General features: G+C 41.5%; 1 protein-coding gene across 8 annotated transcripts in view; it reads right to left on the bottom strand.

Annotated features, from left to right (window-relative positions):
• KMT2C (lysine methyltransferase 2C) overlaps positions 1 to 27036 on the bottom strand; it is a 195371-nt gene that overhangs the window by 7633 nt on the left and 160702 nt on the right. For 7 of the 8 annotated variants that reach the window (XM_084281564.1, XM_084281563.1, XM_084281562.1 and 4 more), the window contains 17 exons: positions 24756 to 26636; positions 23381 to 23706; positions 20730 to 22552; positions 19565 to 19676; positions 18236 to 18314; positions 18062 to 18125; positions 15196 to 15428; positions 10456 to 12174; positions 8665 to 8877; positions 8038 to 8202; positions 6639 to 6780; positions 5727 to 5874; positions 4909 to 5087; positions 4641 to 4795; positions 4204 to 4456; positions 3534 to 3673; positions 1875 to 1979 (listed from right to left, as the gene is read on the bottom strand). In XM_084281564.1, the coding sequence (XP_084137690.1) occupies positions 1875 to 1979; positions 3534 to 3673; positions 4204 to 4456; positions 4641 to 4795; positions 4909 to 5087; positions 5727 to 5874; positions 6639 to 6780; positions 8038 to 8202; positions 8665 to 8877; positions 10456 to 12174; positions 15196 to 15428; positions 18062 to 18125; positions 18236 to 18314; positions 19565 to 19676; positions 20730 to 22552; positions 23381 to 23706; positions 24756 to 26636 (7737 nt within the window). The remainder of the gene's footprint in view (positions 1 to 1874; positions 1980 to 3533; positions 3674 to 4203; positions 4457 to 4640; positions 4796 to 4908; positions 5088 to 5726; positions 5875 to 6638; positions 6781 to 8037; positions 8203 to 8664; positions 8878 to 10455; positions 12175 to 15195; positions 15429 to 18061; positions 18126 to 18235; positions 18315 to 19564; positions 19677 to 20729; positions 22553 to 23380; positions 23707 to 24755; positions 26637 to 27036) is intronic. The other variant, XM_084281560.1, reaches the window with a different exon arrangement.

Here is a 27036-nt window from a genome sequence, read left to right on the forward strand (position 1 = left end):
TGATAAACCAAGAGAAAACTCTTTAAGAAAAAAATCCCAAAGCATTACATGTCTCTTTGAAACTTTCAGGTCAGAACTGAACTGGAGAGGCTACTCTGAAGGCCTAAAATCGTGATGCAGCGACAGAGAAAGGTGGAAATTACCTCACCTGGTTTATCACAACCTGTGCTGGGATACAGAGTACTGAAGTTCTCCCAGTCAACCCAGAACGTGGTGCCCTTTAAAACTTCACAGGAAGAGCAAAGAATCCTGTGTACAGCTTTTGAATGAAAAGCTAATGAAATGCTCTAGAGGTAATTGAGGGATTTACATTTTAGGTATTTTTAGAAAGTTCTGTTATGACACAAAATAACCAAAAATATGGGTCACAGAATTAATTCAAAGAACGAAAAACTTGTTATTTGTTAGAAGGGGAAGACTGGGAATTAATGCCACGTATTTTTCCTGGAAACAAGTGACAAGGAAATTCCTGTACAGCTCTGCATTAGTCATGTACCTTGAGGTCTTAGCTGTTCGGTTACAGTAAACAAGAATTAAACCTGCAGAGATTTATTAAAAAAAAGAAAGGAGAACAAGAAGAACAAGGGAAGTTTAGATTAAAAGTGCCTAATGTGGTTTCTGTGATTAATCTTGAAAGAATAAATGAAAGGATTAAGAGGCTGAATGTGACATGTAATTAACTTAATTATGTATGCAGCAATACACTTGTGCAAGCATGTGGATGTAAACATTTTTATCTTCTCATCCAGAATTCTGTTGTTTCTTCTGAAGAAATAAGTAAGATGCATCTGAAGGAAGGCTGCATATTCTACAGTAAGCATGTGGCTATGTGAGAAGTCATTAATTAGGTAACGCTCGAAGCATGTTGCCCATTCTGTCCACTGGTTTAGGAAAAAATGTGGGTTTGAACTACCCAAAAGTAGCAACCAAGCTAGTTAAAAGTACTTGAACGTTTTTATCTATGAGAAAATAAACAGCACAATTATTTAGTCCTGAGTGAAGACTATGTCATTTAAATGATTAAATGGATAAATGTAAGTGTTCTTGTAAGATTTCAGTAAGTTATTATTAAGTGCAATTTGAGAATGTACTCGAAGGCCTACTAACCTTACAGTGGCACCACCCTGAACCTTACAGATGTAACCCATTATATTTATTTGAAGCTGGAAGCACCCAGGCATAGCAAGAAACAAGGTGCTGTGCAGACGTGCTGAGTTTCTCCAAGCTGCTGTATATCCCTAATAGCATTGGTAGGTAGAGAACTAAAGCGTCCTATTCTGGACATTCATCCTATCCCCCACCTGGGAAAAATCCATGGGCTAAGTTCAATTTCAGCTGAACAAGCTTTTAAGAAACTATTTTTCCAGTAACTACAAGCTAATTTTCCTTGTCACCGTCGGTCAGCAGCCTCTTTATTATTGTTTTGGTAATTAATACTTTAGAATGGCAACTTCACCCAAGTAAAGTAACTGAATAAGATTATTGCTTTCTGATGCATAAAGAAAATACAAATGCTTTGGTAAACTTGCCATTCAGATGTTTGCATAGATGTAAGACTTTGGCTGTATATAAGCCAAATCAAAATGCAGAAAATAACTCTTAAAGAGGTGTCTGTGGTTTCTAACAATGCCCAGACAACTTTAACCCATAGACTACTTTTCTGAGATTGCATCTTCAAAGCCTGTGAGGACAGCACAAGATGGGTTGTGTTCTGACCTGTACCTCTGTTAGACAGAGGGCTCTGCAAATATCAATGTGATTTCACCCTGATGGTTCAGAATTTCTGTGTCTGATCCCTCCGCCCCATTTCAGGTTTTCAAAACACAGCTGCAGTAATCTCTGCTCGCTAGGATTCACCAGCATTTGATACTTACTTTGTTCTCGGAGTTTTTTGCCTGCACAGCTGCTGAATAGAGAACAAAGCAGTTGTTGCTACAGAATACAACGTCCTTCATTTTATCAGGCCCTTCTTGGGAATCCTGGAGATCAAACATGGAAGATTATCAGAAATGCATTTTAATACCATTCTTCACATACGAGGTGTAATGGAACAAGTCTTCCAATCTGGCTAGAAACTGTCTACCTCTTTATTTGTAGAACATTTGGGAAGTAACGAGTGCTACTGTGATATAAAAATACTTGATTATTTGACAGATAACACCACCTACAACCCTGTTCTTCAGCGTTTCTTCACAGAAATTTACTTTTCTGCCTTTAACAGAAGTTTAACGATCAAAATAAAGCTTTCTAATACCATGCACCCATCTGCTCCACAGGCACACGTGCAAAGTAAAAATCCATTTTCTTTTATCTTTAGATGACAAAAGAACATCTCATTTTAGGGTAGTCAAAGGCAGTTCATACTGTTTTATCTACTGATCCATCTGCAAAACATTCCTGGGAATTCAGTGTTTTTCTGACTACATGAACCCACTAATTTTATATATAAATTCTGACTTTATACCTTTGCTGCATAATCATCTCAATCTTATTCAAACAATCAGCAACGGTACATTTTTACTGAATGACACTTCCCTGTGCAAACACTCTGTATTTGCCTATGACCGTAACGAGCAGCTTGGGATTCTGTTTGCACGAGAAACAATATAAAATACAAGACATTGAGATTGAGAACTGCTTATTGCTCAGGAAGAGTAGAAGTACTCTCACTGTTACAGAACCTTAAGTACGAATACAGGTTGGGCGGAGAATGGATTGAGATGAGGAGAAGGACCTGGGGGTGGTGGTGGATGAGAAGCTCAACATGAGCAAGCAGGATTCATGCACAGCCCAGAAAGCCAACCGCATCCTGGGCTGCACCAAAGGCAGCGTGGGCAGCAGGGGAGGGAAGGGATTGTCCTCCTCTGCTCTGCTCTCATGAGACCCCACCTGGAGCCTGTGTTCAGCTCTGGGGTCCCCAGCACCAGAAGGACAGGGAGCTGTTGGGGTGAGTCCAGAGGAGTCCACAAGGATGCTCAGAGGCTGGAGCACCTCTGCTGTGGAGCCAGGCTGAACAACCCCAACTCTCTCAGCCTGCAGAAGAGAAGGCTCCATGGTGACCTTACAGCAACTTTTCAGTACCTACAGGGGCTACAAGCAGCCTGGGCTGGTGGGAGGGGTCCCTGCCCACGCTTAGATGATGAATTAGATGATCTTTAAGGTCCCTTCCAACCCAAACCACTCTGTGATTCCATGAAATGACAGTGTGAAGCAGCCTTACAAACAGGCTCTTTTTGAATTCTTAAGGTCCCTGAAGTGGTCGTGGAAGGAGAGTGGCAGCACAATTTAGGAGGCCTCTATTTATGGGACCTCTTTCATGAAATTTACTGAAATATTGTATGTAACAACTTTGACATTTGTTATTTGCACTACAAATGTGCTTGAATGTCCCATCCTGAATTAGGACTGTCAGAAAAGGGAGAATACAAAGAAACTATGAAGCAGTATGAGTTGGAACATTAAGCAGCAGTCTTAGTTCCCTGCATTTGCTTACTGACCATTACATGCAAGAAACTTTACTTCCACTGCAGTACCTGTTTATGGAAAGGCAGGTCTTTGAAGGACTTCCGCACCCCACTACCAAGAACCACCACTTTGCAATGAGAACACCAGCGAGGTCTCAGTGCTGAGCTTTCTGCAATGTTTTGACTGTGATCCTTATAGCCAGCTATACCTAGAAAACAGAGAAGTCTGTTAGAAGCCATAGCCGACTAAATCAAACTTAGGACAAGACACAGCATTCTTTGGTGGCTTAGAGGCGTAGCATCCTTCTGGATAGGAGATGGAAAGCAAGCTTTAAACTAGGTCCTGATGGGGAAATTGTTTAAACCAGGCTGAAAGCACCTGTGTGAACAAGGCAAAAATGCATTATTGTATGTGAAATGAATAACTAAAACAATAGAGCAATACATACTTAAAGACTTGCATAAAGTTTTCCAGAAGAATAGCAACCTTCTAGAACAATGTATTTAAAAGCAGGCCAGCCATAAAATTACTAATGTTGGGTACTACTGGAAGAAATATCTCAGTGACAGTGAAGTGAGAAACAGAATGGAAGTCAGAGCTGGATCAGACCTGTTATGTTATAACCTGTTAGCATCAGGAGCAGGTCTGCATGGCCTTATCACACAAGAAAAGTATTATTACTTAGAATGAGAATCAACTAATGATAGAGCAGATTGAGAAGAACTGATGCCCACTCACCATTGTTGCTTGCAGGAAATGGCACGTTGGGTTGCTTCAGTCCGTAAGACCCTGAGATCCTGGCAGGTCCCAAGGACCCTGCCTGAGGACCCTGAAGCAGTAAGTGCTGCCTGTACTCCAGAGATGGGTTCACCCTGTGACTGTTGGCCGCTGCCATGGAGGATGGGACGTCTGGAGCATTACTAACCTCGTAACTGTTGGGAATTCGGACATGCAGCAGGTTGGAGAAGGCCGCCACAACGTTGCTAATATTCTAAAAACAATAATAAGAACACAGCTTTGTTTTCACCAGACAAGCAGTAAGGCAGAAATAATGTAAATCATTAGAAGATTACAACAGCTGTTTAATTTTAGTATACTACAGCCCCCTTCAGATCCACTATTTGAAGAACATGTATATGAAATACAACAGAAGTTAACAGACTTCTTTCTTTTACCTCAGCAGCTGTGGGATGTAATGTAATTGCTACAGATATAAGGCCAGATTTAGGACCATTCTGGGATGGACCAAGCTGAGAGGCAAAGAAGCCAGAACCAGGTAATGCTCCAGAACCAGGTTCTGACTTTATGTAATTCCTTTTGGCTTCTGAACCTGAAAATAAAACAAAATACCCTAGGTTAATCCTACATGCATGTGAATGAAAAAAAAATAATAAAAGAGAATAGAAGAAAGACTAGTTCTAATTCATTCTGTTGCAGTCTCACCTTTTCCAGTACTGCTAGGTAGGATGGGAATGATGGGAGATGGTACAGGCTCTGGGTTCTCCTCCTTGACGACTGACAAGTCGGGATACCTACTTATTTCCATTCCCACCACACTTTCAGGAGAGGAAGAAGGAACGAAGCTGTCAGGAGTGTCCCTGTCCTCACAGTGATCTTGAACCCTGGAACAAAACAAAAAAAAAAGCTGTTTTGGAAACGGTCAAAAAACCTTTGGTGAGCCTATGTTATTAATTGTGCATTGTGCATCTCCTTTACAGAATCATCTGCCCCCCATGGCTCCATCCACCTAAGTAAAAATCAGTATTTAATCCTTAATTCACCGGTCCATCCTCTCTCTTAAACCAGTATTTGGTCAGGCAGGTGAAAGGATAAGAAAAGGCAAGATCTTTGTAGGGAGACTCATGTTCTAGCAAGCACGTCTCACACAGTACCCGAAACTGAATAGAGCAGGGGAATTTTCAGGCTGTCTGCCACTTGCACCATACTGCTGTCATCACCATGTTGCTCCATGAAAAATACCAGTTTGTAAAGTTTTCTTTCAATTTTAATAGAGCAAGATAATGAATTCTTAGTAACTTAACAGAACACTGAGTGCAGCAAAGGTAAAAGTCACCTTTTTTACTGCACTGATGGCTCACATGTGGAATGCTAGGAGCTAACTGGTACAAACAATCCTACTGTGCACTGTCTGCCACGCACAATGGATTTTGTTTCTTCACACCTCCACAGTCTCATCTCCTACTGAGAGTTTGCAGAATCTGTTCCAAACACATTATTTACATGTGTCAGGGAAAACCCACCTTAACTCCTCCTGATTGTTGTGAGGTGGTGTTGGAAGCGAAGCGGGAACATCCACAGTTTTAGGGCCCTGAGCCATTGCTCTTACTAGTAAATCGTCTTGTGGTCTGAAAGGTAACTGGAACTGCTTTGGTCCCAGAGCTTTGGTAACTAAAATCAGAGAAACAGAGCACAGTGAGATATCCGTACAGCCCTTCCTACTGATTTGCATTCTGAAGTACTGGCAGCTCCCAGATACAACCAAGGCATTAAGAGCAGATGGTAACGCAGCTCTCATCCATTTGTAGTTGAAAAAATTTTTGACTGTTCATGATTAATCTCCACGCTTTAAAAAAACATAATTAAATAAAAAAGTAAGTTTTGAGCTAAAAGGCTTGGCACTTTTGAATGTGCCTTCTGCCAATATAAGAGTATTTTTATTTTACTTAAACTCAACAACTTTTTAACAACAGAAGAAAAGAGGCTGGAAAGAATGTTATTGCTGAACAGTCCTAGGGAAAAGGCAGTATTAAGTTTTACTTAACAGAAAGCAATTTTAATTGACCAAATTACAAGCATTAGAAACACACATAGACTACATATAAAATCTGCTGAGGACACTTTTCAAGGAGACTGCTCACTCAGCTAATTGGTCAGTAATTTGTAGTGGCCATAAAAATTTGATTTTGAAGTTTTCTTTTTAATTTCTTTAGAGTACTTCTAGATCTCAATTTGTTTTCAAAAGGGAAAAAAAAAACTTATTATTTGACATTATACTGGTGTAAAATAAAACTAGATAATAGCAATTACAGTCTTAAAAGGGGCTAGCCGTGTTGTTTTTATAGAAGAAGACCAAAAAGCACCCCAGTTATCTGTTTTGTAATTTGCTACAAACTTGACTCATTTATTATGGAAACAATACGTATTAATCTTACCATCATGACCTCCTAACATACCAGCCTTGCCAGCCAGTTCTTCAGTGGTTGCAAAGCCATTTACCAACTTCTGGCATGCCACAGGAGGTGGTGTGGGCGGAAGAGAGGCTGGGGGTGTTGGAGGATTACTCAGATTGTTCTGCTGCAGTAGAGTAAAAAACTGTAAATTAACTGTGAAGCACAGGGTGAAAACTTGCCTTGTTCTAGCAGGAGATAACGTAACCCACTCAGTTATTTTCATACCCAGACGTAGCATTCATAAACACCAACAGTTAATTCTCGAATGTATGACCAAATATAAAGTATCCATTATTAAAAAATACGTTTTCTTCTTCTTCTATCAATGGTACTATCACAGAAATATAGTTTGCATGAGAAATATACATTACAGAAAGAAAGTATAGCTGAAGTATTTACACAGAAGCACAGAGAGCATTTTTATGAACTGCTTGGGAGCCCCAACAAGTTCCTCTAGTTTAAGCAAAGGTCTGATCTTAAGATTGAGAGAACTATACCACAGTGACCCTCCATCACAACCAGTGAGTTACCTTTTCTCACAAAAAGGGAAGTTACCTCGCATTTAGCACAGGATGAGCTTTCACTGAAGCAGTTACCATGGAGAAGCATACTCTGCAAGTTCGAGTTCGCTTTCCAAACTACTTCTCAGTAGCTTACTTAACTGCCCATATTTTAAACAAAAATTAAATGAGAACTTCAACATCTATCCTTGTGGCAGTCATGCATACAAAGCAAATACATATTATCACTTTCGACCACAGCAACCAGACCTGCGAGGTCTCATTCTCAGCTCACAACATGTCTTTTAAGGCTGGAGTAAACATCACTTTTTTCATCATTTACTGAAGTTTTATATTAGGGTAGCCAAGCATCAGATTTGATTCTCTCTGTTCACTGTCTTGCTGTATCCCAATATTGCAATTCTGATCTCAGAGACTGAGTTTTAAAAGTCTGTGGGTTATTAGCTTACCAACAAATGGTCTATCTTGTTCAGAGTTCTTAGTTAGGGCTTAGTGGACAAATGAGAAGAAGTCTATTTCCAATTTAATTCACATTAAGAAATGCTTTAGTGCTTTCAACGACTTTGCAAAGTACTGGGAATTCAGCCTTTTCTGCTCCATAAAACTGTAATTACAATTTTCACTATTTAGCATCCATTTGTAAATGGAATACTTCCTAATTTGTTTACGACAGTTTCTAGAACTGATTTCCACTATCAGAGGGTAAAACAATCTCTGTTCCAACACTGAACAGCCCATTTAGTATAACAAGAGTGTTTTCTTCTGGTTTCATAAAGGGCACAAAATACAACCAAGCTGCAGCAATAATTAGAACATTTCTCACAGAGAGCCCACAGTGGATATCTAGATTAAAGCTGTACCTTGTAAATGAGCTGGGAGTAGTAATCTGAAGCTCCATCAAGAGTAGCGCTACCAAAACTTCCTACAAGTCGATTTCCACCATTTAGCTGGCCACTGCCATAAGGCAGAAAATGTGCAAAGCTCACTCCAATTATTGGTTCCATCAAAGGCAGGAGAGAAAGCTGCTGTATTCAAAGTAAAGAAAACATTAGAAATGAGTCTAACTATAAAATAAAAGCATCACAGATATCTTATCATTAGTAGAGTAGATTTTATTCTTTTTTTTTTTTTTTTTAAAGGGAATTCACCCCACTCTCAAGACAATTGCCTCAAACACAGACCCCTCTGCTTTTCCAGGAAGATGGTCCCCAGGCCACCGGAGGCACAACGCCCAGTTCCCTGGCAGCTCAGCCAGAGCTGCTGCCAGAGCAGGCAGGAATTCCACTTTGAGACTAATGAATGCTGCCAAGCCAATAGATATTCCAAACTGAAATAAAACTAAACCTTTGAATTTCCTTTTTTTGTGAAGTTTTATTTTCTAAGCCCTGGACTCAAAATTCAACTTCATTAACCACTTCATTTTCATCATGAGAAAGCCACTCTTTAAAGTGTCCCCTTGCTGAGTTGCCCAGTCTCCATATACCTACTTGCTTGAGCTGGATGAATGTATCAGCGTTAGGGTAGATCGCTTGTTTTTCTTCTTCCTCTTTTTTTCTTTTCTTGGACCGAGGAGCTGCCTTCTCCCCCGTCCTCTGAGTTCGCTTATTTCTCTGCTTCTTGGTTTCATGTCCCACATCTGTTCTCTGAAGCTGGCTGTTACTACACCCAAATGCACCTTGCATCTGGTTTCCTGGAGTTTGCTGGTAGAAAAAAAGAAAGAGAAGCAGAATTTTTGACATTTTAATATACAGTTCATTCAAATTTATCGCACAATAGTCTAAAGAACACGCACAGCAATATATCTCGCTGATAACACCCTGAATTTATGGTTTGTTTACTTTACTGTCTTGCTGGCAACTGTAACTGCTGTACTGTCCCTGTGCGCAGAATTATGGCTTACCATTAACACCACTGACGTCTGAAAACATCATTAAAACTCACGGAGCAGAAACATATTCTTCTGAATACCCACTAAAATAAAGTCACATGCGCATGCAGCCTTAGAGATTTTCATGAGGGGATAATAAAAGGGAAACTTGGTTACAGAAGAAAGGCGTGTAAGTTAATGTAATACAAATGTCTTTGGAGTTTAGAACAGAAACGGTATTGTGAAATGGTTCTGCTCTGTATCATTTGATTAAATACTTTTAGTCCTGATTTGCAAAGCCATTCTTCATATAAAAGGATAGCAGTGGAAAAAAATATCAGAATGGGACTTGGTAATGCAACAGATGGTGTCATGCCAAGAGAAAGTCTAATTTCTTTTTAGCAATTATTATTCTAAACAGCTCTGTACAATCCCTAACATAAGGGCTCTCCAACTATTCCTGTCATACATGTTTTAACTGGGGATCTTTAACACTTACCTAAGTTACTTGCTGCTCACAATTACATTTATCAGTTTGTATTCATTTTGAATGTGTTTACGTTTTATTTCAAGGATGTACTTAGAGTTTAGGGAGTCATAAAACAAAGCTGTTGAGACTGAAGATCACAATAAAATAGCCAACAAAGTATACTACGTGTCAAGTGTACCCTACCTGTACAGAAAGCCATTTTCTCGTTTTTAAGAGCCTTATAAATTATTAAATCATACAATGCCACTAATACAAAGAATTAACACTTCCATTAAAATAGAAGTAATTGGAGAAACATTACGTAAAATAGAAATCCAGCAATTTCAGGAGATTTAACAATTTCATGCTTTTGATAAAAAATCCTAGAAAATGGTATCTGTTAAGATTAAAGAGAGTACAGGATTTTCACTGGCAAAAAATGAATATAGGCTTGGTTCATTCACAGAACACTGCAGGTTGGCAGCTGAAGGTGTATGAAGCCCAGCCCCACACCTCTGCAAAGGTGCACAGCTCATCCTGTACCTGACAAAAGGGGTCTCACAAAACAAAGCCACATACAGACAATACAGCATGATGTACAGGAACATACTAGGATGTAATTAAGTCATTCTGTAAAATTGTGCCTTCATCTTAGTACACATTAGGACGTGGCATGTTTTAAGACGATTATTCACAGAAAAAAAGTGTTTCTTGCATTTTAACAATTTCTGAATATACTCATCTATGAAGTCATTAGATTTTGCTTTTTGTAACATAGGGAGAAAAGATAGGAAGGCAGGTAAAAAATCCTTAAATCAGTTTATTCCACCCTTGTGCAGGGAGGTTACCTCCCTGCATATCCTCAAAAATGCTTGCAGCAAAGACACAAACTGGCCTTTGGCTGTTGGTTATCATTGCACAACAAAGCAGTAATAGGCTCACCGCTCCTTCAGCTGGATTCTGCTTCTCTGTTAACTTCTTATCCCCAGCAGTCTCGTCTTCTGTTCGACAGCTGTTCTCTGATTTCTGATTTAGAAGAGATGAGGATTTTTTGTTTTTAAGCAGGTGTTTCAGCAATTCATTCCCTGACTCCCCTTTTGCTGCTGGAAGGCTAGCTGGCTGGGCTGGACTCTGAGCTGAAGAGGCAGGCTGTGATGTGACCTTATCTTCTTCCACCTTAACACTGCTTTGATTTTCTGTTTTAGGCTCAGCTTGACCTGAGCATTGATCAGTTTCTGCCTTTTCTAGTTTAACTTCTTGAATGCTGGTAGATGTCTCTGCTTTATCCTTTTCAGTCTCCATACTTACGCTTGGCTGTTTCTGTGGCAAGCTGCTGCTGGGGAGCTTACTTTCCAGCTCTGGAGAGGTCTGGCTCTCTGCTGCATTTGACGTTGATGGACCTGTTAACTCCACCGACTCTTGCTCATCCTGATGACGTGTAAGTTCGCTGGGGGTATTAACTGTGGGGGTGGAGGTAGAATCAGAAATGGTTGGAGTTGACGGTGCAGTAATGTCTGAATGGGGAGTTGAGGGGGCTTTTATCGACTCAGCGTCATCGTCCTTTTTCTTTTTTCGTGTCCTTTTCTTTTTCCCTTTCTCTTCTGGAATTATGTCAGAATACAGCTGTATGAGAGACTGGCTTGATCCAGGGAAGTTTGTTGCCTGGGGCACACTAGTGTCCGAACCACACGGGGCACCACTGCTGAGTGCTGTAGATGAAGGTACTGTAGATGAAGGTATAGAAGGAACAAATGGGGGCCTGACTTGGTTCTGCGTGAAGGTGGCCCCAGGAAGATTCCCGTGAGTTTGTTTTACATTATGGAAATTGGGGCCTCCACCCGGAACAGCAGATCCATCGGGTCCAAAAGTTGTAGGTCCCACTGGCCTTCGCTCACCACTTTGCATGAAATTTGTGGCGGGAGGTGAGTTCACAGGACCTTGCTGCAGCATTTGTCCCATTTGTTGCTGCTGATGCTGCGGAGACTGCTGAAGAGGGCGCGGCGTTTGGATGAAATCACAAGGCAGATCAGAATTAAAGAAAGGTATCTGCGATAAGGATGCTCTGTTATTTAGTTCAGACCCTATCATACCGTGCTGTTCCAGTTCCATCCTCTGCTGCAAAGCCCTCTGTCGATCTACCTCCTGCATAAGCTGGATGCGTTGCCGTTCCTGCTGCTCTCGTAAACGCTCCTTCCTCTCCCGCTCTTGAAAACTTTCACTAAAAGGGTTGTTGTCATCAAACTCCACCCTCGGTGGTGGCCCTGACTGTGCAGTTGCATTTGGACCAGGCACGGGAGCTGGTGTACCAGGAGTAATTGGCAACGGCGTCATTGGAGGCTGCATCCTTGCTGGATTCATGGCAAGATGACTCGCAGGGGCATTTGCAGCTTGCCAGCCCGATAAATTTGGCATTCTGGTTGGGTTGGGCTGCCCCGGGATCACCACTGCATGCTGCTGGTGCTGGAGCTGTTGTGCCACCATGGGGAAGTTTTGCTGATTCATTGCTGGTGACGTTCCTCCGGGAACCATCGGTGGTTGAGGCTGGACTCCTGGCATGATGGCGTGGGGTGCCATGCCACACTGCTGCTGCTGCTGCTGCTGCTGCTGCTTGATTCGATATTCCTCAATTAGTTCTGCATGCTCCTTCTGCTGCTTTCGGATCTGTAAATTTAAGAAGTCATTACTCATCTCTGACATGTACTGACTACATAAAGAATCAAATAACATGCAACTTTCCAGTAGAAAATTAAGCTTATGTGAAAATAGCACTTCTGCATAGTCTTATTTTCTCTCCCTTTCTAAGGTTAAATACCCATTATTTAATTAGGAATACCATCCACCCCAAAATTTTAGAAAAAATAACAGCGCCTAACAGTTATAATTACATACCAAGATGGCACTGTGCTACAGAACACAAACCTAAAATCAAAGCAATCCTTGTACAAATCTTATCATCCACGTATGGAATAACTATAGCTGGGAACAGACAGGAAAAAGGAAACGGTGAGACAGATGATACACACACATCAAATTTTTTTTTAAAGATGCAGCTAAAAAGAAAATGTTTGCAGATAAACAGTGATTCCTGAACATCACACAGCAGAGGAAAAAGACAACTGCTGCTTGAGAATTTTACATTTAAAGATGAGAATACACTGGATGTGGACACTAAAAGTTAAGTAGTTTATTTTTTTAAGGGAAATGGGAGAAGCCAACAAAAGGATCTGACAGCATCACCAGGATGAGAGAGTATTTCAGAAATACAAATAGATACCTAACTACACTGCTCTCCAAGAAAATCAAAGGACTTGTAAACCATTGCTTTATAAAATATGGATGATGGAATCTCTTCCGTTTGTTAGATTGCAACTTCTGCAACTTCCATTTGCTGTTGTACTGATATGAAAAGTCCATAATGTAATCAAAAATGTTTGAAAACACTCCCTGAGTGCTTTAATCTGAGGCAAAAGATACTCTAGAAAGCTGAGGACAACAGAGATATTACAGGACATGCTCCAGAAGGCAGGACAGGTGCACCCAAAGGGCTATTTACAGAGCCATCTCAGGTCCAAGATAACTTATGAGATCTGGCTTGGCACTGGTACTGCCAGACAAACAGCGACACTGCATAAAGCCACCAACTGGATCCGTCTGCCCACTCCACAGCCCAGTGCTCGAGGACTTCTCAGCTGTTACACAGCCCTGTGTTGGCTCAGTACGATTAAACAAGGAGGCATCCAAACCACGCTGCCCTCCCAGAATGTGCAGTGGCAGCGAGCCCCGTGACTGTACTTGGAAGTGGATGAGACCTCACAGGACCAGCACCTGCGCAGAGCAAGCCAGTGACTCTACCAGAGCCGTGGAGAACGACGCAGAGCTTATTAGCACAGGCACGGCGCCACACCAAAGCAGTCAGACTGCCCTGGCCGTGGAAGCAATATGGTTGTGGCCGCATGGCTCCGTGCCTGAGCTAATATAGTAACTGTCAGACATAAGCTCACATTGCTCCGAGACAGCTCCAGTTTCTCTGCCTGTGACCAGCACAAGCATATGAGAGCTTTTTTTCTCTGTGCATATGTAGTTTTCCCTTTTCCAAAAGTGATAGAAGCTTGATTGTAGAAAAAAGGACTTGATCTCTTTTGGAAGAATGAGAAATTGCTTCAAATAGGTCCTTGGAAATGCACTTTTGTAAAAATTTAGTTAAAGTCCATCCAGGTATATAAGAAACTGCTGTTTAGGATCTGGATGACTGGTCTAAACCAGTGCTTGAATGGGAGTAGAGGACATTTTCCAGCCACATATGCAGCTCAAGTTTAAAAATGAGGAATAAAAGAACGTTAATTACATGGCACTAAACGAATCTGCCAGCAATATCATCATTAGCTGTTACTTTGACGTAACTCCACTGCAAGACAAGAGTGAAGTATGTATGAGAGAGATTGGTTGAAGTGAGTATTTTTGTGTTTAATCTACTTGTCATTCGTTGTGGAAGGGAAAGAAAGAAAATGAAGAAATGACAGACATAATTATCTGCATCATCCCTCTCCCACCCAGCGAAAAGACAAGCCAACGAATAGTCCATCCAATGCATACTTTCTCTTGAGGCAACACAGGAGCAAGAACCTGGGAGTCAGATAAATCTCAGGACTTCATTCCAAGCAGCCTGCTGCCAATTTTTTACCTCATATTAATAAAAGATAATTCTAAAGCATTTAAATATTTGGCAGGTCTATCTGTTCCTGACAACAAAAAGATTCCCCACCCATCCAGTAAGGAAACATCATGCCAGATAATTTCTACATGACGTCTTGAGGAACATAGGATTCTATACTGTTGGCCAAACCATAAATTTATCAAAGCAATCACGGGCTTAACTTTAATCTTGCTTACTATAATTACAGTTACAAGATGCAGCAAGTGAAATTCCAACTGAATATAAATAAAGAAAAAAACACACAGTGAAAGTGGTTACACATTGGAACGGGGGCCCAGAGAGGCTGGGAAATCTTTGCTTTTGGAGATTTATCAAAACTTGAGTGACATGGCCTCGAGTAACCCAATCTACCCACAGAGCTAGTCCTCCACTGATCAGGAGACTCAACTAGATGACCTCCAGATACCCCTTTGACCTTTATTATTCTACAGTACAGTAACAGACAACGCACTGATGATTAGTGTCTAAGGACCAGACAGATGATAAAACTAGGCTAGCATTAAAGACATAATGAGGAGAGATTTCCAAACAGTAACATTTAACTGGCATATAACCAAGTTACTGATTACATAAGGATGTCTGAAAAAGCTCAGAGTTGTAAAATTCATTCAATGCTGAAACAAGACCCTACATGCTCAGACCTTTGCAATTTCCATCTTTCGTTTGTGCTTTTCATGGCTCTAGGAATTCACTGTAAATCATCCTGCTAAAAATATCTCTTCTTCCCAAAGTACTAAAATAGCTTTTTGTTGTAATTTTTGCTGTAGCATGTCCTCCTACAACTCCAGTGTCAATGGTGATCCAGAGTAACACCGTTACACGCACAACTTATAATAGGGAATGGCTCCTTTCAAATAAGCTCCACTATATTTAAGCATTTCAATTCATGTTTTAGCAGATTTAAAGAAGAGTCACACCAGTGTAACAACTTAGCATTAAGGTGAACAGTTTTGTTTCCCAATGATTACCTGTTCTAGCTGTTTTTGGACCATACTTTGCTGCTCTGTAACATGTTTAAGCTGTTCTGCATCTTCTTCTGGGAACTCACGGCCAGCTTTCTTGGCTGTACGCTGTTTTGCTGAGAGTGCTTTTTTTGATTTTCTGTGTGCTCCGATTTGCTCCTCAAGGTACTTCTGTTGCATTTGGAGAAGCTGTTGTGTTTCTTGCAGCCATTCCTCATATTGCTTTCTTTGTGAATCATCTAAGAGACAAGGGAAATAAAGTATGACATGATCTCATCGTACTTTATAGAGATGGAGTTTAACCATCAGGTTCCCCCCTTATCTTATGAAATTGTTGGTCAAGTTCAGCCAAATTTGACAGATGAGTTGAGATCTCAAGAGACATTAAGCTCTTGGAGTAATCTGAGTAAGGAAGACGAGATCCAAATTGCTGCCTTTATTGAGAAAGCAGTTTTAACTTAAGCCCTTAATTTCCAGGGACACCAGACCACTATCCAGTCAGTATATGTGTGTATGTGCTCGCCAGCGAGCAAAAGCAGCTTTGCAAACAGCTGCAGAACCTGCAGGTGGTTCCCTGTTCTGTCACAAAAGAAGGGATATGGAAGGCCTCTTGAAGGCATTGGGTACAGGCAAATATAGATTAGGGAATAAAGACACAGATTTGCATGAAATATGGTCTAATTATTTCTGGTATTTGCACAAGTTTTGTACACTTAAATCTATCTTTGTTATGACTTCTAGGAAAAAAAAGTTAAAATCATAAACATGAAAAATTCATGAAATGAAGGAAAGGTAGAGCCTCATCAGGTTTCCAGTTCCATATACTATCTCATATTTCAAAATCAACAATCATTGTACTCAACTTCAGGATGATAAAGAACGCAAGGTAATTTGAACACTAGTAAATTGGGATAGCTAATTAGTAAGGGAGAAGTAGAAGCTATTTAACCTGAGCTGAAACACAAAAGCGAGTGGAGAGACATTCTCCACTGGTAGAGAAAGACACTTCACTGGAGATGTAAAAAAGGAATTGGATAAAACACTTTCTTTCAACTGAAACCAAAACCCTGCCACTACAGATCATAGAAACTGGGGTAGGATTCCAAAGGAAAGAAATACCAATTTGTATATTAAAGTGTAATGGATCTCTTATTTCTAATCACAGATGGCATAAGCTTTACTTCATTTGACAGAGATCCTGAAATATCATTAGGAGTGAAGGAAGTAGCGGGCAGGTTAATTTGTTTTTAGAAATGTCTGATAATTTAGACTACATGACATATTTCTGACTTATCATTTATTATAAATTATAATAGAATAAATTAAAATACAAACTACTCTACAATTCAAAGTTACTGCATGAAAATTACCGCACCAAAACCCAAGCTTTTTACAATTTGTCTTCTCTGTAAAAATATCTTTCTCTTGGCTCTCAGCACAGTGCCTTCAGTACCAATGCCTTTTCCTCCCCACAAATAACTGTACTGTCATTTAGACTCTAACTGTGACATTACTCTTTTTGCAAATGAGAAATGCTGATCTGCCAGGAGCAATCCATGGCTCTCAGATATTTTTCCAGAGGCAAAACAATCATGTCCAATAACACTTTACTGGCACTGAGCCCAGAAAGTGAGACACAGGGTTTGGTGACAGTATCATTTGTCTCACGATCACATTGCGGCAATGAACTGGATAATCAGGAATGAGGCAAGGAATTTCCATGTGAAGAATGTTTATCTTGTATAAAGAATAAGGATATCTATAGGACAGTATGATTTTAGTATAACCGCATCCTCCTTGTGCTCCAGTTTCTACCACATTCCTCTTTAACAGTCACTGTGGTAGAAACAGTCATTGAACCTAACAGCTCAACTAAATCGATTCACAGAGCTATCTACAGCCTCAAGGGGCACTAATTCTTTCAGTGATATATTCTGTGAAACTAATCATGTAACCTGAAGGGACAACCAAGTGGAAATGATGGAGAGGAACTGCAGATGGAAAGTACTGAAATATTAACAAGTTCCAGGTAAGAATAACTACTACTGAAATGAAGAACAGATTTTCTCAAATGCTCAGAACCACCCCCCAAACAGAGCTAAGCCACTGCTGAGTTCCATTTAGGATCTCATCAGAAATTAATACAGAAAATATTACTAAAACTTCGCATTATGTATTTAGCACGGCTACTGCAGTTGCTGGAAAAGATGAAGGTGTTTGCTTTGTTTCTTTTATTAATAAATATCAAGTGAAGTTTTTGCAGTAGCGCTTTTTGTATGTCATCTTTCTCTCCCAACATATGCTGTTTTAATTTCTGCTAACAAATCTCTTCCTTGTCTCAGAGACTACCATTTGCAATTGATCAGGGCAAGCAGAAGTAAGGGAGCCATATATTTCTACTTTCAGTAACTGTGTTTCCCAGCCAGTCTTGCTTAATGCTTGGAAAGCTTTTGTTGGTATTTTTTAAAATGACAATGATGCTGCACCAACCTTTTTGCTTCTTGAATAAAAATAACCCATCAGTATAGATTCTTGTTCTCACTCAGCTCAGAATACTACAACACAGCAGAAGACCTGATCTTTGAGATAGCAGCCTGTCAGATAAACACAATTACTATTCTTAAACACATACAACTAATGCTAATTATTTGTGTGTTCCACTTCCCTCTTTCCTAATGATGTTTTTTTTGAGGATAGTTTAGAAATAAGAAGTTAATAAAATTTACTATTCACCCTTTCCTGAATTGGTATTGTAATGATGAAGTGACTCAATTTAAAAAGGATCAATTTATGGACATTTTATTTAGAAAAGTAACAACAAAACTGTCAAATTAAACATTGACATACAACAAATTCTTCGATCTGTACTTACTGACAAAACCAGGACCAAAATTGGGAGGATTGGGTCTAGAAATCTGAGGTGTCAAACTTCCATCCTAGAAATTTCAGAAAAACATATAAATGGGAAAATTAAATCATGATCCAATTTAAGAAAGTTATCATTACTAAACATTTGTGTTGTAAACTCCATATCAAGTTGTACTACCTGTGTAATGGCCTGCTGCATGTGATTCTGGCCTTCGCTGGTCTGAGCCCCCGGCACCGGCTGACCCATAAAGGGAAACCTATTGATACATAAACACAAAGAAAAATTGGAACTTTTAGAACTGCTGGGTGTTTTGGGAAGAAGGCAACATTCTGTATTACAATGAACTTCAACAAAGCATGCATATATTTTCTAGACATTTGCTCTAACTTCCTTACCAAATGTTTTAAAAAACAGTAGATTATTATTTCTCGTTTGCTCCTACAACACTTTGCTCATGGCTTATACTACTGCATTTTTACACTTTTATGACAGGTGAACCAAACATGGCATACTGTGCTAAAAATACTGAAGGTGCACTGAAAAAAAATTGTATTAGAATTTTAAATATTCTAATACAAAGAAAAAATGAAGAGAACAACACGTTTAGATATTACAGAATCATAGAATATTTAAGGTTGGAAAAGACCTCCAAGATCATCTGGTCCAACGATCACCTTACTGCCAATATTACCCACCAAACCATGTCCCTAATTAACTACTCTTTCTGAGAAGAAATGTCTCCTAATTTCCAACCTGAACCTCCCCTGGCACAACTTGAGGTCATTCTCTCTGGTCCCATCACCTGTGAGAAGAGGCCGACCCCCAGCTCCCCACAGCTTACTTCCAGGTAGCTGTAGAGAGCAATGAGGTCTCCCCTGAGCCTCCTCTTCTCCAGACTAAACAACCCCAGGTCCCTCAGCCGCTCCTCAATGGACCTGTGCTCCTTGCCCTTCACCAGCTTTGTAGCTCTTCTTTGTGCCTCAATATCCTCCTTGTAGTGAGGGGTCCAAAACCAAACACAGTACTCGAGGTGTGGCCTCATCAGAGCAGAGTAGTCCTGCTGGCTACACTATTCCTGATACAAGCCTTCTTGGCCAAGTGCTTGCTCATGTTCAGGCGAGCACTGACCAACACCCCCAGATCCTTTTCCTCTGCACACCTTTCCAGCCACTCTGCCCCAAGCCTGTAGCACTGCATGGGTTTGTTGTGGCCAAAGTGCAGGACCCGACACTTAGCCATGGTGAACCTCATCCCACTGGCTCTGCCCATCGACTCGTCCTGTCCAGGTCCCTCTACAGGGTCTCCCAACCCTCCAGTAGATCAACACTTGCCCCAACTTGGTGTCATCTGCAAACTTACTGAGGGTGCACTCAGTTCCCTCATCCAAGTCATCAATAAAGATGTTACAGAGGATGGGCCCCAACACCGACCCCTGGGGAACACCACTTGTGACCAGTCACCAGCTGGATTTAGCAGCCCTAAAGAAAAGTGTTGAGCATTGCTTACCTGTTCATAACCATTGGTGGCATCCCCATGTTACTCTGTGCCATGACTTTATTGATCCCCTTCAGAGCTACCATTTTTGCTTTCATTATAGGATCTGTAATTGCATCAAAGTCTACGAAAGAAAGACAGCAAAATTGAATTACAAAGCTGAACGTTACAAGTTATTAATTGGAACTGACTTGTTCAGATCTGGTTCACACATAAATCATCAGCACAACAACATAACTGCATTACTATTTCAAATTACTTGTCTTCTCCACTTTGAAATTCATGGTAAATACGTTGCTTCATATATTCCCTGAGGAAAGTTAATCCAGCCACAACTGCTCTTGTTTTCAGCCATGACACACAAAGTAAAGCAGATCAGGTTGAGAAGGGCTCTAGACTAAATTTGAGACAGCAGATTAAAAAATTCTATTTATAGTTCTAAGAGTCACGAAGTTGGGTTGTTTCTGAGTTTAGCTGGCAAAACTGACCCATCACCACAAACGTACTACGAAGAACTGTTTGGTCGCTCTGTAATTACTGGTAGTACTGCAGGCAGAAAGGCACACGCCACATACAGTATCTACGAAGACCATAAGCATGGTGAACTCTTTCCTGCCATCTCTCCTGTTTGTTGCTCCACAGAGCAGGACAACCAGGAATGACTGATGGTCCTCATGAGTGAGTACAGAACGTCTGAGGCTGGAAGAGACCTCTGGAAGTCATCTTAGCCATCTAGGGTGGCCGGGCTACATTCAACGATTCCCTTCCTTGAGTCACCGTGAACATTGCCAAAAAATGTAGAACAACCATGAAGAGAAAATTGGTGTTTTGAATATCAAAAGGTCAGTTATTGCCCTCGATCATGTCATTTTGTTTACAAAGGGTGCATTTACGCCAGATTACATATGAAGTGACAGAGCTCATGCTTGACAAATTAACAGTAGTACAGCGTTAATCCTGATCCTGGTAAAGTCAATCCGAGCCTTGCCAGTGTTCAGCATTTCACTTACACACTCAATTAGCAGACTTCCATTATACCTCCTGCTCAGGTTGATTTTTTGTTATGCTACCCTCACATTCCAAACATCTACCTGCTTCTTTCAGTGCTACAGATTATTTATCTATTTATTTTTAAATAACTAACCAAAACACACATACAAATGGATCACCCACATACCAATATTGGGGAAAAATGGCTCCGAGCGTTGGCGAATCATGGCTTGCATCTGCCGCTGCTGCTGCTGCTCCTGCCTTTCCTGATCCAAAAGATCCTGCAGAAGAAGTGGCTGCTCCTCCAGCAGCAGTGGTCTCTCTCGGTTTTGTTGCTGAGCTAATGGTTGAGGGAGCATTATCTGCTGAGGACCAGATATGCCGCTAGGACCAGGACGGTTTGTTACAGCCACAGTTTGACCAGACGTCTGTCCTGTCCCAAAGTTATGATTTGCTGACTGACCCTGAATAAACCCAGGGTTTGGTGAGCCTTGAGAAAAATTATGGTTTATTCGTGGCACCATGGCCAAATTGGAATTTAAAGTGTTTTCCAGGATCTGTCCACCAGGTGTCATTAGTGTTTGTGGAATACCTGATGCTTGGTTCAGTTGTGTTGCTGGCAAAGATTGAGAGGGAGACCCTAGTGTCCTTGCTTCAGCGTTATCTGAGCTTTCATTAGCTAGCAAACTCGAGAGGACTGGTGTGGACCCAGAAATACTGCAGGAACTTACTGCTCCTTGAACAGGCAATGGAGCAGATCCCTGAGCATCTGGACTAGGCACAGTTGTTTCTTGACTGGGAACAGCAGTAGCTTTGTCAGGGAAGTCTGGGTTAGCAGGCTGCGCAGGAGCCTTTTCTCCATCTTTCAACTCCGTTTCGGCAGCCTGCTGAGTACTTGTTGATTCAGCATTTCCATCGCTTTTTTCATTTTCATTCTTCTTTTCCTCATGAGTCTTTGGGGAAAGCACTTCTGTTTTAATTTCATTTTCTGTAGTAGATTTCTTCTGTGGTGACAAGGTCTCAGGATGGGCTTCAGTTTTATCTCCTTGCTCCTTCTGTTTTGGTTCTTCTGCCTTGCCCTGGATATCTAGTTTGTCATCAATGGGGACACTAAGATCTAGTTCTTCATTAAACATTCCTTTCTTATCCCCCACGTCAAGGTCGGGGTCTGTGTATGCAATTATATCAAATTCCCCAGATCTTAGAAGGTCATCAAGGTGAGGATCATTGGTTTCCAAGTTATCTAAAGTGTCCAGTTCATCCCCTTTTCCATCCTCTGTGTCTAGATTCAAATTTTCCAGATCCTCATCATCCAAATCTTTGACTTCAACCCCATCAAGGTCTTTCACATCCAAATCTTTTACAGCAGGATCATCAGGATCAAGCTTTTCTTCTAGACCATCACTTGGCTGGGTAGGAATCTGTAAATTTGCCGATTCATCGCTTGGTGCAGGTGTAGGCAAAGATGGTCCTGGGAAAGCATCGGCCACTGGTGGATGGCTTAGAGAACGTATTACAAGTGCAGGTGGGTTTTCGGGATTGATTTGATCCTGCTGGGGCTGCGACATATGCTCCAAACCTGTAGACATCTGCAACTGGTTAGGTATACCTTGAGAATTATGTCTCAGTGGTTCTGCCGGTCTTGGGCCCGGAAATTCCTGCCTGGGTATAAACCCTGCATGTCGCTGATGTTGCGCTGATGGATCTATAACATTTGTTGCAGAAGGAGTAAAAGGCAGCCTTGGCCTCCCATCAGGAGCTCTGTGACGTAGTTCAATAAATGCTTGACCCAATATATTGTGCTGCTGAACTTGAATTCCCTGCGGAGGAAAATGCTGCGAGATCCCAGACGTATTATTTATTTGCGGATTGTTCACTGGCCGAGACATATCGATAGACAGAGATCTTCTCAGCTGTGGTGGGACTCCAGGGCGTTGCATCGGCTGCTGAGGGCTGAGGAAACGTTCTTGACCTGATGGTGGACCATGGCCACCTCCTGGAAACCCAAATCTAAAATAAAGTATGAAAGACTAAATAATCTTTTTTCTCAGGACTGCCTAGCCTGTCATACTTGACTAAATAACTATTCACCAAACTGCTTTACATGATACATTCATTAAGATATTTAAATAAATATTGTGACTGATTATGCTTATATTCAAATGAGTTTTATAACTACAATAAAATAATTGCTTTAATTATGTTTAATAAACAACCTGTTTTCAATTCCAATAATAATGAATAGAAAGCTCTGTAACAGCAAGATCTAAGCAAACAAACTACATTTTAATTCAACTTAGTACACTGAAAAAGCAATGCACGGATTTACTGAAATAAATTCAAAATATTGAAAATATTAATTCCTGAGACTACAATATACGTCAATACTGGTATTCATTGTAAAATGGCAGAGACAGAAGTCAACATTAGATTACATATTCATTATAAAGGAAAACAAAAATATTACACCGATCCATTTCTAAAGCAGCAAAAGCTAAAGTTATACCTTTTTTTTTTTTTTTTTAAATAAATGCCTCAAAACAATGGGCAACAGTATCTTGCAGTTTACGAGAATTTCCAGTTTCTCCTTTTTATTTCTGATAAATTCCCAACAAAATACAGTTTAGAAGAGTGTTAATCAGTGATAAGTACATTCTAATGTTACAGATACTTACAAGAAAAGGTACTGTACATACAACTTCAGGTAAGATTACCAGCTACTGTAGATAATGTATGATTTTTTCACCCTCCAAAAAACCCAAACTTTGTATCTAACCATTTCTGCAGATTTAGAACTACTGCTGTAATATCTGGGTTTTAAGAGACCAAACTGCTTACCTAAGACCATGTGGTCTCATCCCCATGGCATTCATATCTCCTGGAAACTGGGGTCTATTGAATTGCCCGTCACCAGGAAATGGTCCGCGTTGATCTTTTGGGTATACTGGGAACCTTGGCCCGCCTGGAGGGACAACAGAGGACCTAATATTCCCAGGATACGGAGGAGGAGGACGGTTAAAAATTGGATTTAAGTTGTCTTGCTGCCAATGCTGAAGAGGAGTTGCATGGGGAGTAGCTGCTTGCTCCTGTAAGGCTTTTTCCTGACGAACTGCATTCTTCTTCTGCTGCTGTTGTTGTAGAATAATTTCACGTAATTTCTGGCGCTGTTTAAAAAAAATAATTCATTGCGCTTGACATTGCAATTGACATATTTTGAAGTGTTATACTTCGCTAGGTTAAGCCTTTCGGAGGAAAGAAGTTCTTCAATCACTACAGAAAAACATTACATTACCATAATCACCTCAGAAGTTAGAAGAGGGATCAGATTGTACAAGAACGCTGGTAAAACACAATTTTTATCTCCAGACCTCTTGTTAGAGCATATAGTGCAAACCCATTTCACCAGCTAACACAGAAGCAATGCTCTTTTCCTTTTTCTATTCCAGCAATGCAGACCCCTTCACGTGAAAATGTGCATCCCAAGGGAGAAAGGTGACTGGAGGGAGGTCCACTGAAGAAAATTCAGCAAGATATTTACACCAAAGTTGCAGAATTTACTCTGACTCTGCGTGAGCAATGCTACCAATTTTTCTACTAAATCCACTTCCCATTGCTCCTTCCAAACAAAACACCAGGCAGCTTTCCACAAGTTGAAGGCAATTTTACGTATGGCTCAACAAGAGCAGTTTGTGAAACATTCACTGACCAAAGCCTGGAGTGAATGTGCCTGCAGAGGAGCAGTGACCAGTGGCAGAATTCACCTCACCACGTTAGCTGCCTGGGAAGTTGGATGTCTAGGCTAAGACTCTTGCCTATGCTCCCTTTTTCAGTCGGTGAACAAGTCACTGACAATCAATTTTACATCTCATCTATTGCAGGATACAATTAGTTGTCCTTTTGAGGCTTTTCTCCCTCACCTCGTATATGACAGAACTATTGTAGACCGGTCATCTACCTCTTCAACAGCTTCAACGATAACCTTTACTTCATTTTTGGATCTTGCCCCAAATTCCTTAAAAATTACTGATGTTTTTATATTCTATACATTCTGGCCCTATCTAGGAGAGCCAAATCAATACAGCAAGTGAACAGATGTAATTCTACATTACACAGCTGTGTTTAATGCCAAGAAACTTCAAATATTTACCAAAAATGGGGGAAATTCTCCTACTTATGAAATTTCAATACCATCAGTATTAAACATTATTCTCACCTGTCTTAATTTTTCAGTATCTGCTTGAGGAGACATATTCATGGTATTCTGTGTATCCGTTACTCCTGTAGTGGGTGCTGGGCCAGGAACTTGTGAAACTTTGGGGAACTGCTGCCCTTGAGAACTCATTGGAGAATTTGCAGATGCATTGAAGTTGCCCTCAGATCCAGGCCGTGACTGTTCGGCAGCATCGTGGGCTAGCTGACCAGTTCCAAAAGATTCTGGCTGAGGTCTTGGAGTCATGGGTGGTTGATCATAGGGGTCACGTGCTGGAGCAGCAGGACCATGGCTAAATGAATCTGTTATTGCAGGTCCTGCTGGTCTGGGAGTTTGAGAACATGGGTCTGGCGGCCTGACAAAAGTGCCCTGCAACCTGTTCTGCGATGTCTGCAGGAAAGGATCTCTGTTTGGTATTAATCCTGGTCTTGTCATTGCAGGTCTGTTAAAACTCTCTGGTATTCCTGGCCTTGGAGTTCCTGGTTGCTGAGAGTAAGGATCATTCAGAACTGGCCTTGGCGTTCCAGGAGGTTGAGCGTACGGATCAGAATGTCTCTGACTTGCTGGGGACTGAGCAAATAAATCTGCTGGCTGTGCAGGTCTTGGTGTTGGTGGCTGCTGCATATATGGATCGACTGTGGTGGGCCGAGGAGTTCCTGGAGGTTGGGCATAAGGATCGGCAACTGGCCGGGGAGTACCTGGAGGTTGGGAGTAAGGGTCCTGAGAAGCTGGCCTTGAAATGGGTCCGGATTGAGGGAAAGAATCACTTTGTTGTCGCACTATCCGGGGCGGATGGGCGAAAGACTCCTTTATTGCAGGATGGGGAGTAAGGGGGGGCTGGCTGTACGGATCGTTAGGCTGATTATGGGAGAAGTTATCCACTGGCCTCGGTGTCAAAGCGGGCCGCTCATACGGATCAACAGGAACGCGCCTCGGTGTGGTTGGCATCGAGGCGTAAGGATCCTGTGGAGACTGAGGTGGGCGCATGGGAGTTTTAAAGGGTCCAGGGCTACCATCAACAGGAGTAGGAGTAGGAGTCAACGGGGGCCGTGCATACGCATCAGCAGAAGTTACTCTCTGTCTCTGAAAGGTATCGGTTCTGGGAGCTGGCTTAGTGAAGGGATCACCGCTTCCAGCTGTCAAAGGAACCTTCCCTGACTGCTCCATAACTATGGGTGACCTCGGGACCCCCAGGGGTTTGGAGAACTGATCTGGTGGCATGACAGGCCTGGGCGTGTCTGGTGGCTTTGCATAGGGATCGTTGCTGCTTGGAGATGAAGAACATGAATCCCTGACTGGCGAAGGCCTGCTTCCTGATGGTTCCGTGACCTGGATGGGCCTGGACATGGCTGACTGTGGTGCACAGGTGTCTAACGGTGTGATGCTACCCCTTCTAACAATGTTTTGATTAATAGGCGCCGGTCTAGGTGTTCCCACCATCTTAGCGTATGGATCCATGGGAGAAGGAGGCCTTGTGCTTGCGGAACCTGGAGAAAACATCTGCTGGGAGGATGTCTGGGGAGTCTGAGACTGAGACAGGGAATCGTGTTGGATTCGGGTTGGAGTAGGGGGTGGGGCCTGTGGTTTTAGGAACACATCATCGGAGGATGCTGAAGTAGGTGTAGCAGGTAGCTGCTGCTTTGCAAATAGATCCTTGTGGAATGTTTGCTGCGCAGGGGACATACTGCCATTGCCAGTCTGCGGTGTCAAGGGGCTCTGGATCCCACTGCTAGGTGTGTCTGAGCCAGACTGGCTCAGATGCTGTTGTGAACCAAACTGCTGCTGCTGCTGTTGCTGCTGCTGTTGCTGCTGTTCATTTTTCACTTGTTCAAGCTTCTGCGTGGCTTCTATTTTGGCTTGCTGCTTACTTTTTTGACGCATTTGCTGTTTGAAAGTTATAAGGGAAGAGGTTACACTCCTACATACATGATAAGATCTTCGATGACTGAAAATGAATCAATAATTAAAACTTTCAAGCACACTAAGTATCAGCTATGAATAGTTGTAAATTGTAAATGCAATGGGAGCATAGAGCATAGCTATCTGTAAAGTTCAATTACCTTGACATGCACCCTTGATTACCTGGGAAGAAATTTCCCCAGTTTGCCTGAAGAGCAGCAGAGCTTTCCAACCCCGTATTTTGAAGACCAGTACTGACAGATGCAGCACTGATGGAGGCAAACAGGTTCTGAGAGACAACCGGTCTAATCTGAAGCAGTAAGCTGCTGCATACTGCAAGGATAAGGTTACTGCAATATAGGGTGTATAAAAACAATCTATCAAA

Source organism: Netta rufina (assembly GCF_964035555.1).
Source record: "Netta rufina genome assembly, chromosome: 2".
Taxonomy (NCBI): Eukaryota; Metazoa; Chordata; class Aves; order Anseriformes; family Anatidae; genus Netta; species Netta rufina.